Source organism: Liolophura sinensis, chromosome 10 (assembly GCF_032854445.1).
Source record: "Liolophura sinensis isolate JHLJ2023 chromosome 10, CUHK_Ljap_v2, whole genome shotgun sequence".
Classification (NCBI taxonomy): Eukaryota; Metazoa; Mollusca; class Polyplacophora; order Chitonida; family Chitonidae; genus Liolophura; species Liolophura sinensis.
Window position 1 is genome coordinate 11,342,142 of NC_088304.1, and position 14,800 is coordinate 11,356,941.

General features: G+C 40.6%; 1 protein-coding gene across 1 annotated transcript in view; it reads left to right on the top strand.

The window, feature by feature from the left end:
- The window catches only part of LOC135476883 (stalled ribosome sensor GCN1-like), a 59,164-nt gene that overhangs the window by 43,782 nt on the left and 582 nt on the right, over positions 1 to 14,800 (top strand). The window contains 19 exon segments of the mRNA XM_064757027.1: positions 176 to 211; positions 213 to 366; positions 584 to 654; positions 1,278 to 1,388; positions 1,390 to 1,432; positions 1,435 to 1,494; positions 2,344 to 2,527; positions 2,960 to 3,021; positions 3,024 to 3,121; positions 3,523 to 3,615; positions 4,555 to 4,698; positions 5,168 to 5,440; positions 6,350 to 6,460; positions 7,623 to 7,853; positions 9,492 to 9,697; positions 11,072 to 11,283; positions 11,807 to 11,955; positions 12,631 to 12,689; positions 14,231 to 14,447. Coding sequence (XP_064613097.1) covers positions 176 to 211; positions 213 to 366; positions 584 to 654; positions 1,278 to 1,388; positions 1,390 to 1,432; positions 1,435 to 1,494; positions 2,344 to 2,527; positions 2,960 to 3,021; positions 3,024 to 3,121; positions 3,523 to 3,615; positions 4,555 to 4,698; positions 5,168 to 5,440; positions 6,350 to 6,460; positions 7,623 to 7,853; positions 9,492 to 9,697; positions 11,072 to 11,283; positions 11,807 to 11,955; positions 12,631 to 12,689; positions 14,231 to 14,447 — 2,514 coding nt within the window.

Consider the following 14,800-nt stretch of genomic DNA (forward strand, 5'->3'; position numbering starts at 1 on the left):
GAAAGATGTACCTGTACCTACATGTAACTCATGAATATGTATATGTAACTCATGAATATGTATATGTAACTCATGAATATGTGTATGTAACTCATGAATATGTGTATGTAACTCATGAATATGTAACTCATGAATATGTATATGTAACTCATGAATTTGGTCACTGCTGTTGCAGGCGCTGGCTGACGAGTCAGAGTTTGTGCGGGACACAAGCCCTGCGGGCTGGACAGCGAATCATCAGCATGTATTCGGCCACAGCTATAGAACTGCTGCTCCCTGAGCTAGAGAGAGGGCTGTTTGATGATAACTGGAGGATTCGCTACAGCTCCGTACAGCTCCTCGGGGATCTCCTCTACAAGGTCTCGGGTAAGGTCAAGCACGGAATTTTTGGCTGCAAGAAACTGCCCCATTAGTTTCTCTGTTGGTCAGTTGGTTTTAATGATGGGTAGAATTTTATGACATTATTATGAGCACAATTCAAAATAGATCTGACTCAGACGTGTTTTACCACATGACTTGTTAAGGTCGCCTTTAATTATAAGCTGTGAATTATGATGAAATTGGACATTTATCTTTGCCATAGGTGTCTCTGGTAAAATGACCACAGAAAGTGCTAACGAAGATGACAACTTTGGAACAGAAAGTTCACAACAGGTATGGTAACCTCTGTATTTCATGGGTCCTGCAAATTTCATTTAAAGGAGTTAACATATAGGCGCAATATGTAGTCAAATATTTAAAAGTGGTTTTGTTTACAATTTTGTATTTGTTTGTGACTTGTTAGTCACATTTGTTAGTTTTGGTGCTGAAAATTACATATATGCTTATCCAGTTACATTATATGTGTTCCTACCTTCCAAACAAACCTCGAGACACCTTATGAGAGGGGTAGGTCTATGAGAGTCAAGCGATTGGGTAACATATCCTTGGTCATTTGAAATGTCATATCCAATATTTAGAGCTGGAGGTTCAATAGACAGTTGGGAGCCTCCGTGGCTCAGTTGGTTACCGCGCTAGAGCAGCGTAATGACCCAGAAGCCTCTCACCAATGCAGTCGCTGTGAGTTCAAGTCCAGCTCAGGCTGGCTTCTTCTTTGATCATACGTGGGAAGGTCTGGCATCAACGTGCGGATGGTAGTGGGTTTCCTTTCACCATGATGCTGGCCATCATCATATAAGTGACATGTTCTTGAGTACAGCGTAAAACACCAATGAAATAAATAAATAAATAAATCAATAGACAGTTTGTGAGAATTTGCAATTTATTGTTACTTTTAGGCCATCCTGCGTTCGTTGGGGCAGGGCAGACGAGATCGAGTTTTGGCAGGTTTGTACATGGGAAGATCTGACACTGCTCTCATGGTGCGACAGTCCGCCCTACACGTCTGGAAAAATCATTGTCAGCAACACGCCACGCACACTGCGAGAAATCCTCGCACGTTGTTTGAGCTTCTCCTGGGTTGTTTGGCCAGTACAAGCTACGATAAACGACAAGTAAGATTTACATACTTTTGTTAGCCCCACTCAGCACCCTTAATGGTGGTACAAGACATCTGTCAGTTTTAAAGTTTTCAATTTTTTTTTTTCTGTTTTAAACGTTTTGTCGTGTTTAACTGAAACTTGGTACAGCTACATGGATCAGGTTTGAGTTTTAGGGGCCTTTGCATTTTTTTTTTCTTATTTTTTTTCTGACCAAAAATCACATGCGAATGGCCATGGGTTTCCCCATGCTCTGTTCGCTTTCCTCTCACCATTATGCTGGCCTGTGTCATATATGTGCAATATTCTTGAGTGCACAAGTACTGTAATTCTTCAACTTTTCACATGTTTGCAAGGTGTTTATTCAAGTATATTCCAAAGAGACCTTCTTTGTAGGCTGACAAAAATTTTGCTTTTTAAGCCCTCAAACTAGCCGTTGCCTTTTTTCCATGCTGAAAGATTAGGGTACTAAATGAAACAAACAAATAAATAAAATTGAAGACATTTCTCTTGTCATGTCTGGTGAAATGTCTTAGTCTTTGATGATCATTTGTGGAGTACAGTCTCGTCTTCTCATACACACTGTACCAAAAGCTGAGGGTGGCTTTTATTTTGTCTGCCAAAAGTATAGTTTTCAGGAATTGTTCACATTCAGTTCGGTTGTTCATTGTTGTACTACTGTTTTCTGGCTTCCTGTCCTTTGAGAAGGCCTGTAAGCAACCTGCAGATGGTATTGACTTGCCACGCAGGCTCTGCTCAGATTCCTCCCACCATACTGCTGGCCTTCATCATATAAATATTCTTGAATATGGCGTAAAAAAAACCAATCAAACAAAATACCTGCATAACTACTGCTGTCCTAGGTTGCGGGGTAGGACCTTGGGTGACCTGGTTAAGAAGCTGGGTGAGAGGGTTCTTCTGAAATCAATCCCCATACTGGAAAGGGGCTTGATTCTGACCAGAAAGGACCAGAGACAGGGCGTGTGTATTGGACTAAGTGAGATCATGGCAGCAACCAACAGGGAACATGTAAGTATACCCAGGCAGGAGTAAGAAGATCTCTCAGGGAAACGAACTTTAGTGTTGAATTTGCCTGATTTACAGCAAATGTCCTAAAATTGCCCTTTATTTTTAATGGCAAATAAACACTTTTTGTGCTTAAGCTTACTTTTTTTCAAGTAGAGGATCATCTTATGTTCCAAACTATCCTCAAAACACCTTATTAAGACCATTAGAACTCTTAAACTGAGGAAAAAAAGTGCAACTTACATGTACAAATATACGTGTAATTATGAACGAAACTTAAATCATTTACAGTAATATTAACCAAAAATGTGTAAGAAGTAATAATTCTTTTATCTAGTTATTGTTGATCATTTTAGTACAGTAAATATGGAAAAAGTTGAAATTTTGTACAAGTACTTAGTTTTTTGAGTCATTCTACAATCTGTCTGTACACTGTGCTGTTATGTTTGCATTAGGTGGACTGTCTTTGCGGACAGTCTGCTGCCGGCAGTCCAAAGGGCGCTCTGTGACCCACTTCCTGAGTACGCGAAGCTGCTGCTAAAACATTTGATAATCTCCACGGCAACATTGGTCAGCGAGCTTTGGACGACATTCTCCCCGAACTGCTGAATAAACTGGTAAGTGATCATGAAGTCGGTAAGGGCACTGAGCAGTGAATACATGTACACATATACTAAGGACCTATTATTGATCCACACATAAGTAGTTTTCTTTTTCTTTATGCGACAACCCAGCTCCTAAATGCCTTTCAAAAAGCAGCAAGTTTGGAGACTCAGAATATGCTTTACACCTTTAGGATTTTAACTGAGTGATATTTGGTTTAAGCAGAATGTTTTGTTGCGCTCATTAAAATGTGCCAGACACAACCTTTGTGGCCAACAAATAGGCCTTAATTAATTTCGTTTTCTGCACCTGGATAAATTATGAGAAAGAAAAAGAGAGAAGGTTCCTTAATTAGCTAGTCAGAAAAAACTACTTGGCAATGTATTCATTTGCTCTACCTGTAATCTATTTCCAGGGAGATCCGTCACAATCAGAGTATGCTCTGGACGGCCTCAAGCAGGTGATGTCAGTGAAGAGTCGAGTGGTGCTTCCATACCTAGTCCCTCAGGTGTGTATTTCACCAGTAACATTGGTACATGGCTAGATTTGTCTTCTTGTAATTGTTAGAGTGTTGTCTTCTTGTAATTGTCAGAGTGATGTCTTCTTGTAATTGTCAGAGAGTTGTCTTGTTGTAATTGTCAGAGTGTTGTCTTCTTGTAATTGTCAGAGTGTTGTCTTCTTGTAATTGTCAAAGTGTTGGCTTCTTGTAATTGTCAGAGAGTTGTCTTATTGTAATTGTCAAAGTGTTGGCTTCTTGTAATTGTCAGAGTGTTGTCTTCTTGTAATTGTCAGTGTTGTCTTCTTGTAATTGTTAGTGTTGTCTTCTTGTAATTGTCAGAGTGTTGTCTTCTTGTAATTGTTAGAGTGTTGTCTTCTTGTAATTGTCAGTGTTGTCTTATTGTAATTGTCAGAGAGTTGTCTTATTGTAATTGTCAGAGTGTTATCTTCTTGTAATTGTCAGAGTGTTGTCTTCTTGTAATTGTCAAAGTGTTGGCTTCTTGTAATTGTCAAAATGTTGTCTTATTGTAATTGTGAAAGTGTTGTCTTATTGTAATTGTCAAAGTGTTGTCTTATTGTAATTGTCAAAGTGTTGTCTTATTGTAATTGTGAAAGTGTTGTCTTATTGTAATTGTTTCTTTGTCCTCTTAGTACTTGCTCACTGGTACTTGAATTGTTGAGAAGTTTACATCCTGTCTCTGTGGAAGGAGTTTTCAAGACCTCTTTCATAATGGTCATTGTATTCACTCCACCATGATAGGACACAAATCAAGATTACGTTTTGGGTCATTTCATCCATTTTCGATTGAATGATGTCTGTTTTTGTCCTGTTTTAGCAGGACAGTTTTTTAAAAATAGGTTGTTATTCTGAATTCAAACTTAATTACACATATAAATATTTGATCAAGTCACCACAAATATATTAAAAATGTCTTTCTGTCTTGTTCAGTTAACAGAGCCACCTGTGAACACGAGAGCACTGGCTCTTCTCTCTTCTGTGGCAGGAGAGTCTCTGTCCCGTCACCTGGGGAAGATCTTACCTGCTCTGTTACTGGCCCTGGGAAACAAGGCCCATGGCCCAGAGGAAGCTCAGGTATGAATATCATTTCTTCTGTAAAAAAACGGTCAGAATTTACAGGTGAAAAATCATGTTGAAAATGTTTGTAGTCTTTTTGAAGTTCAGATTCAAAAATCTTTATACATGTTTGCAATGTGTTTTTTCCAGCATATTGTGAAGGTATTAATTTGTGTAGACTGATAAAGTTATACTTTTTGTTAAGCCATGAAATTGGTCAATCTAACCAATGTAGTTTTGTTTTCAAAATCAAATTAAAAATGTGCATAAATTGCCCTGAAGGTTGCTCTTTCATATGTGAAAAGGTTGAGGAATTAGGTTGGTGCATACTTTTTTTCAACATGTCTGGAAGTCAAGCTTTTGGATTCAGGTGGGAATGAAAGTCCTGAACAATTTACAAAGAAAAGTATGTCTTCATAACTCTTCGGTCATATCAGTTAGTTATCTTTGTCCTTCTGTTATTTTGCTGTCAACCATGTTATTGTAGGAGTTACAATATTGTCAGACGGTGGTGTTGGCGGTGACAGATGACGTCGGCGTTAGAACTGTCATTGAGGATCTTCTCACCGCGGCTACCAGCACACCATCCAACGAGAAATGTTACGCAGCTGTCACTATCCTTCACGCCTTCTGCCGACAAACCAAGGCAGACTACTCAGACTATGTGGCCATGCTGTTCCGCGGGCTCATCTCACTTTTCACCAAGACGGACAACAAGATTCTAGTTGCCAGCTGGAACTGTTTGGATGCTGTAACCAAGGTGACGATGGTCCCCTGAATGAAGGCAACTTGCATGAAACCCTGGCCCTGGGATCACGGAGCAATCTTAGACTTGTGTCAGAATTTCAATTGTTAAACTTTGTATATTCCTTTTTGTTACTTTAGCTGAAATTTGTTTTAAAGTACATGTGACGTACCCAGAATTTGCTTTGTCAAGCAAAACTTTCACCTTGTTACATAAGTCATTTGAAATTTTGACTTAAGTCTAAGATCACTTTGTGATCTCGGGGCCAGACCTATGCAGTCTACGTTAAGGGTCATTAAGCGGCTGGCAGTGTTCTTTCATGCAGTCTTACATGAAGTTTGCTTGAAACTCTTTGACTATCAGCAATAAGTGTCACGTGTGGAAAAATTTGCCAGTATACCTTGCCAAAGGTCAGAGGTTTATCTCTGATAATCTGGTTTATTCCTCCCCAAAAAATGCCCACTATGGTGTAAGTGAAAAATTCTTGAGTATAGCACCAGCAAACTACAACAGCAGAAAAGATAGTAATAGACACTGTATCACTCAAAGAACACAGAGTTGTCCCGACATATACCACACAGTTGCTAATAGAACATCTGGATGCCCCACATGTAAGTTACATCTACTCATGTTTGCTGACATTCAGTGAATCAGATGCAATCTGCAATGGTCACAAAAAGGTTGTGAATAATAATGCTGGCCACCATTATATAAGTGAAATATTCCTGAGTATGGCATAAAACCCCAGTCAAATAAAAAAAAAAATGTGCTGAAACTTTGAGCATTTAGTTGATCATCCATTTTGTCTACCTGATTATTATTTCAAACAGCTTTGCTAAGGATCATCTTTATTGTAACTTTACACCAAAGACACCAATTATAACCAGCCAGTAATCTTATGTTGCTGTTGTTGTTGTGTTTTAGAAACTGGATACATCAGAGATGTTACAACACATTACAAATGTACGACAAGCAGTGAAATTTGCCACATCAGATCTGCAGGGCCAGGAATTGCCTGGGTTTTGTTTACCAAAGGTAAGGTTTAGAGCAGGTGTTTTACGACGTTCCGAACATATTGCTTTGATATACCCACATATGACTTTGTGCCCCGGGGTTATGTTGTCTTGTGGGTCCACCATAACCTACTGGTCAGCATGTTAGCGCAGCACAATGACACAGGAGGGTTTCACCAGTACGATGGCTGTGAGTTCAAATCTGGCTTGTGTTGGATTCCTCTCTGCCTCTGTGGGAAAGTCTGCCAGCAACCTGCAGATGGTCGTGGGTTCCCTCTGGGTTCTGCCGGGTTTTTCTCCCACCATAATACTGGCCACCGTCAAGTAAGGGAAATTTTCTTGAGTACCGCCTAAAATGCCAATCAAATAAATAAATAAAACCCAAATTAGATAAATATGTATGTTGTCTTTGGGGGCCTCCGTGGCTCAGTCGATTAGCTAGCGCAGCGTAATGACCCAGGAGCCTCTCACCAATGCCGTCGCTGTGAGTTCAAGTCCAGCTCATGCTGGCTTCCTCTCCGGCCGAAAGTGGGAAGGTCTGGGTTGGTCGTGGGTTTCCCCCGGGCTGTGCCTGGTTTCCAGCCACCATAATGCTGGCCGCTGTCGTATAAGTGAAATATTCTTGAGTACGGCGTAAAACACCAATCAAAAAAAAAAAAAAAAAAAATGTTGTCTTTGAAATAAGGAAATCAGGATAATATATTTTTTTATTTGCTCATTTGATTCAGAGAAATTGGAAATTTTTTTGCTAAAAGTACATTGTAGATGAAGGTTTTCCATAAACAATTAGCATATAAACCTATACAGGTAGATCTCTCTTCATTTGTAGGTCACAAATTCATAGAACCTGTATTTTAGCTTGTGTCTTAATTGCACCCTGATCTGACAGATCAAATCCTATTTTATTCAAATTTATGCAAATTTCAAATTAATGATGCTATGACAGAATTTTTCATTGGAACTTCTCATGTAGGGAAGTAAGGCTTTGTGAAATGGCAGGATTGCCAGGGCAACGAAGGCGGCAGGTTCAGTCTTGTTTTAGGGTAGTTAGTGAAAGTTATGATTGCAAGCTTGGGCTGCGATCAGTATCTAAGTAATTCAACTTAGGCTTACGATTCCTTTGTGCAATTGACCCCTGAGGTATAAACCTCCCATAAAATATATCAAAACTTCATCCATCACAGGGTTTGACGCCACTGCTGCCCATTTTCCGTGAAGGCATACTGAACGGCTCTCCTGACATCAAGGAGTCTGCCGCCATCGGGCTTGGGGAGGTGATCAAGTTGACAAGTGCTGATGCCCTTAAACCTTCCGTCATCAACATCACGGGGCCTCTCATCCGTATCCTTGGCGATCGCTTCACTCACCAGGTTAAAGTGGCTCTGCTAGAGACACTCACCCTACTCCTGGGCAAGGTAGGCTGTATAGTGCAGCTTATGTGTGTTATTAGTTACATGGTTACTCATTGACAGGATATGGGAATATATGGGGTCAGTAATGCTCATATTGTGCAAGGCATCAAAAAACAAAAACAAAAAAAAAGACTGATCAGATTAGAGAACACCAATACATAGGCAAATTGATTCTGCTGTGTGACCATTGTTTTCACAACCAAAGGGAGATAATCTTGTCAGCAGACCAAGATGACCTGAACAGGATATGGTAATATGCATGTAAAAGTGTTCTGCCTTATGTGGAATAAATGTATATATAGGTAACCATTGTGTCAGTGAGTGACTTACGACACCTTACGACCTCCAGTCACAAGGACTCTTACTTGAGGTATGCGTTGATTTCAATGCTTGCCTGCAACTTTACGCTCACTGTCCATGGGAACTCAAAGTCCAGTATGATGTGCATAGCTGTACATCAGATGTGGCTGAGAAAATTCGTCGGTAACTTGCCAGAAGCTAGTGTTTTACTCCAGGCACTCGCGTTTTCTCCATTCCTTAAGCTGATTGCTGGCATATATAAGGGAAAAATTCTTGAGTAGCATGTTGAAACTACAATCAAATTGTATGACGTATCATTTTCTTGTCTGATGTACACTTTGTTTTACTAGATTAGAACATCCTGCCGCAAACTGTTTCGGGTGGGTGTGAAATATCAAAATGTAAAAACCAAAGTTATATCTAACTTTCGCTGTAATGACCCAGGAGTCTCTCACCAATGCAGTCGCTGTGAGTTCAAGTCCAGCTCATGCTGGCTCCCTCTCCGGCCATACGTGGGAAGGTCTGCCAGCAACCTGCAGATGGTCGTGGGTTTCCACCCACCATAATGCTGGCCGCCGTCGTAAAAGTGAAATATTCTTGAGTATGGCGTGAAACACCAATCAAATAAATAAATGAATAACTTTCACTGTTATAATTGATACTCCATTTCTCCGTATACAGCCATCTTGGCTTAATCTTTCTCTTGCATTAGTATACGTGCATGGTGCCCCTTATACTTTTGTGAATGATTATGTCATTTTATTTTCGGAGCTTCTCCACAAGTCAGTTTACAGTTTGAAGTATAGACAGTAGTCCAGATTCAATGTTGTTAAATCTGTACCGATTCAGGCACTAGACTTTTCATCTCTGGGTCGAAATTGGAATAGGATATACTACAAGTATACAGGGTGGAGCAGAAGTCTGGACCCATAGGCAATTTACTATATAACAATCTACAGTTTACAATAAGTGTTTGAACTGAGTTCCACCTTTCTCCAAACACTTTCTTACTCAGGAGGCACATGATCTTTGCACTTTCCAGTCATAGAGTTATTCCCTCTTATGGTTTAAATTTCTTATGTGATGTTATCTTCTAGTGCTTGTAATGTTCTTGGTTTGTTAGCATATACCACAATTGCCTATGGGTCCAGATTTTGCTATATGTGAATAACTTACATGTAACCTAGCTTGATATACGCCCATTAATCCAGATGTTACTTTGTTCCCATGGACATTTTATTTGTTTGTAATAGACAGTTGTTATTAGTAGTGGTGGTACAAGAATTATAAACTGAAATGATAACTAGATGCATGTACACATGTACATGAATTTCCTCGCAGGTTGGTGTGATGTTGAAGCCTTTCCTGCCCCAGCTGCAGACAACGTTTGTCAAGGCCCTTAATGACCCAAACCGTGGGGTGCGGCTGAAGGCTGCCGCGGCGCTGAGCAAGCTGATTGTAATTCACGTCCGTGTGGACCCCTTGTTTACAGAGATCCTGAATGGGGTCAAGTCAGCAGATAAAGTGGCTGAGGACCCAGGGGCCAGGTAAGCAAATATGTACACACAGCCTGACAGGTGCTCGCTGTGTACACCTACTGTACACAACAATACTAACTTCCCAAGGTTTTCCGTGGACGACTGGTTAGCGTACTAGTGCAGCACAATGATCCATTCAACTTTAACCAGTTCAGTCGCCTTTAACCAGTTCAGTCGCTGTTAGTTCAAGTCCAGCTCATGCTGGCTTCCTGTGCAGCAGTATGTGGAAAGGTCTGCCAGCAAACTGCGGACAGTCGTGGGTTTCATCCCACTATAATGCTGGCTACCGTTGTATAAGTAAAATATTCTTAAGAACAGCTAAAGGAGTAAATAAATAAATGCACTGTAGGTGAGAAAGTCGGCGACACGTTACAGATGGTTGTTGCTTTCTCTCGGGATCTGCCCGCTTACCTCCCATCATAATGCTGACTGCCATCATGTAAGTGAAATATTCTTTAGTATGTTGTACTCAAACTCCAATCAAATAAATGAATAAATCCTAGTTTGCCGTCCTATGCTAGGGCTGGCTGGATTATCTGTGTACGGTGGCACTATGATGACTGCATGATAGGGTTAGCATGACCATTCGGGATCTGTTATTCAGAATGACACAAAGCTACATTTCTTGATTATACTTGATATAGTATACTTGATTTGCACATCACAAATCACATTGCCAGACCAACTTGATTGACAGCTAGCTAGCACACACACACATTGCATCAGTGAAGGATTGAATTCTTTCAGTTTACCTCGACCATCCTGCAGCTGGCTCTCACACCTTTCTCTTTAAGAAGTTAACTCTTACTGAGAAGGACAATTTGCCTTATAGTAGATTCAAAGTGTCAAGGAACCTGCTGGCTACTAAGCTAGTCACATAATAACTATTTTGATCAGTACAGTGAGGCTACACTGTATCATTATTTGCTCATGTAAGATACTGTGTTTCACACAAAGTTTGGCAATTATCAAGTGATACATTTTGCCTGATTCTAATTCATTCATCCACCTAGGACCACTTACACAGAAGAGTTTTAGGGGAATTTTGATTAATGTGTGTCTGCCAGCAACCTGCGGATGGTCGTGGGTTTCCACCGGGTTCTGCCGAGTTTCCTCCCACCATAATGCTGGCCGCCGTGGTATAAATGAAATATTTTTGAGTACCGCATAAAACACCAATCAAATAAATTAATAAATTAGATTAATTTGTTATCACAAAAATTTAAGTGTTGGCATCGAAAGTATTATTTTAGGCCTTAATGTGGATTTAGCATGTCAAATTTTTAGGTGAAATAAAATGTTTATAGGCTGCTTATGGAATTCTTAATCTGTGTATCTGCTGAGTGTATTAACTGGACACCTGCATGTGTTTTATGTGCACAGAGAGACACTGCTGCAGGCATTGCGAGGCTGCATTGCGGGGGCCGGTAACAAGATGTCAGATGCCCTCCGTAAGCAGGTACAGTCCACCCTGCTTGGGATGCTGTCGGAGTCTGCGGATGTGACCCGGATGGCCGTGGGCGGGTGCCTCGGGGCGCTCTGTCGTTCCCTGCCCGACGAGGAACTCACACAGCTCCTTATACAGCATTTGCTTGGTGAGACTTTGGATACTTGCTGGAACCCTATTCAGCTGTTAGATTGTTGATGTGGTACAAGCAGACCATGGTGTAGTGGTCAAAGGTGCTGGGGCAGGCCGTGGTATAGTGGTTGAAGGTGCTGGCCTCTTAATCCCTAGCACACATGAGGTGTGGGTTGTACAAGGAATTCGTAGATCCCCCACTTTCACCTTGGTGACCATAAGCAAGCTATTGTGCAGTCTAGGTGAAGACCCCTGTCTTCACCCAAAATGGTATCTGCAAGTCTGAATATAAGACTGGACAAAAGTCTGTCAACTGCTTTTTGTCGTCAGTGCTCATACAAATGGTGGCGGAGAGTGAATCCAGTTGAATATTTAAAAATCAACTAATGACATCTCCCATTAAACTGTGCATATCTTTATATGCAGTGATGGGGAGATCACGTAGATTAAACTACATACTGAAGTACGTTTTTCTCACATATTCAGTATTTACCACATATGTTTCCATCATGCTCTGATTGAACGCCTCTCTGTTTCAGATGTAGACACCAGCCTGGACTGGACCCTCCGTCATGGGCGTAGCGTAGCATTATATGTAGCACTGAAGGAGGCGCCTGAAAGGATACTCAGTGCTGTGTCAGAGGATAGTGTCTGCCAGACCATCCTTCAGAATGCACAGTCAGACAGGGTATGTAGAAACATAGCGACATTTGTCAAACCTACAGTTTTGGTATAATACAGTATAATACAATAATAAAGAGTAGAGCCTAAAAGCTGACTTAATGGTTGTTTAATGATTGCCTTAATGGGTTGTTTTCTTAGAATTGAGTTGCCTCCAAGTTAGATGTATTTTACAAACTTGGATTTTATTTCAGATTATTATTTAGCAGTACCTTTTGCATGATTTGGGTTTATACCAATAGCTTTAAACCAGGCAACCCCGATACTTCCTCAGTTGGTCATCTCCAGGAAAGGGGAAATGGCAAATACTGGTCAGCATGGTGTCCGTATCAAAAGCTGAAACAGGGTGGGAAGTCCTGCTTGGTGTTTCAGTTTGACGCCTTGGTAATTGTTTGAGGACTAGCTTGTTGAATTTATAATCCTGCACAAGGCCTATCAATTCAGAGCAAAAGGCTGATGTATAGGCGAATCACTCAGTCAAATGATCGTTGTTTTCACAACCAAGCAAAGGGAGATATTCTACACACACATGTATGAAGGTCGACTGCAGGATACTGGAATATACGCCACCCCCACATGACTGATTCTGTCCAGTGAAAAGGGGAGTATTTTGTATGAAGCTGAATAATAAAGTATACTATATGCATGCAGTAATGTGGTGTGTTATGTTTTCTCTTCGCAGATTCACATTTGCCTCAGCGGCCTACGAGCAGTGGGTTACTTGCTCAAGTACCAGCTGGAACAAGGCGTCGATTCAACCAACAGTTAACAGCAGCACTAGTTAAGGTAAAGGCCACAACTAAATTCAAACACTAGTGAGAGCGACAGAAAGAAGTTTATGTACAGTGTGCACTTTGGAAATGTCACTAAAAATGAACGTTGTAAATATCACACAAGCAGGTCATTGCTGGTTCAGTGGTATGTGGTCTTGCTTGCTGGGACCAGATCCTTGGATGAATGAGGGAATGAATCATGCCACATCAGCATTATTTTAGCCATGCCATGGCCAGGAAACAGACCCATGAGGAATGCGTTGATTGGTTGGTTGCATGTTCCAAATGAACATGAGCTGACATACCTTGTGCATGCCCGTGGTTTCCCCCCATGTGTAAATCTTACTGCTATCATACAAAGCTGTTCTGTAATAGTTCAACTTTTCCACATGGTTGGAAGGTGTTTATTCAAGTAAATTCTGAGGGCAGCATTCTGTATAGACTAATATAATTACAATTTTTGTCAAGCTTTGAAATTGGTCAGTCTAACCAATGTAGTTTCCAAAATCAAATTAAAAATGTGCATTAATTGCTCTGAAACTGCGAAAGAGAGTAGAGGAATTAAGGTAGGCCTTAAGTGATGTTACTCTCCAGGTGCCAATTCCACAAAGTCATTTTTTTGAATTGTCATAATTTGAAATATGATTATAAAACTTCCTGTTGGGAACCTCATGAATGTTACCATGAGACCTGTCTAAATATCAACTTTCATTATCAAAATCTAAGCAAAAGGATGAGATTTTTAATTTGACTTAGTTCAGGAATGGCTTTGTGGAATTTGTACCAGGGAAAGTAAGTAAATATGCAAACGTTACACAAATTCTTGAAGGTCATTTGGTTACGAGAGCATTGTTGAGAACACACATGAATTATGGCTGTACATGAATTGATGTTACGGATGTACATTGTATCCTTTGACAATTGCTTCAATGGCCTGATGGTCCAAGCGTCTTGAAGACAGGATATCTGAGGTCAAACCCATTTTGGGTGCCTGGCTTTGCACTGAGAGATAAGAGCAAGGGAAACATGACTGGTTGGCCCAGTGTCCATACAATGTGACTGGGTGGGATGTCATGTCTGGTGTCTTTGGCATGATGTGTCAGTGGCAGCAGCACTTGGTGGCATGGGCTCTCCCTGCCACAAGAAGACACAGTATATGTAAACACATTAGTAAAAAGCCAAGAATACATACAACTTACAATGGTTGCAGTTGCTTCAGAAAATATGACTAGTCACAAAATAAAAAAATGCACCTCGTAGCAAGGTATTTAATGAGTGCCAGTTTGAAATCGTATAGCCGTTCACTCTGTGTATGTGGGACTGCGTTAAGTGAATCGTTACCACCTGGCCATTTTCATTCAGCTCAGTTGGCAGAGTGGTGGGGTTAAACACCTCAAATCTTGAGTTCAAGCCTCACTTGAGCAAAATTTTCCCTGGTCCTGGTTGAGTTATCTCATTGCCAAAATTCAAATCAGCATTGACGAGTTGTCAATGTTTTTGTTGTTGCAGGGAATGAAGCACGATTCCCAACGAGGTGAAGCAGTTGTCCGCACAGTTGGTGAACTTTATCGCCTCTACGCCAACCCCACTGAGGGCTCCCCAGGCAAAAACATTTGTCCCAATGCTTGTGAATGGCTCCAAAGAGAAAAACACTACAGTGCGAGCGGGCAGTGAGTTTGCTTTGGTCTCTGTGCTTAACCTGAGGAAAGGAGAGGATATTTACCAGGTAAGAAAGCTTGATAACTCTGTAGCAGCATGAGAGAATAAATCCAGTTAAGAATTTCACATGAAAAGGTCATAAAGTTTTGTTCTGAATGTCGACGTTCACCATAATGGAATTGTTCATGAAAATGTCTTGAATTCTGAAAATTGAAGAGAAAGTCACAAATTTTTTGGTAGGTGGATCAGGTGGCTAAAAGAGGAGATGTGGAGGCCGTGCCAATATGCATTAAAAAATAATATCTTTAACACTCAAAAATGATTCTCAGGTTTTGTCATTTTGTGTTATTAAGTCGTGGTATTTTGGTCTTATTGGGTCACAAAAATTGATGAATTTTTATTTTGAATTTTTGAAATCTA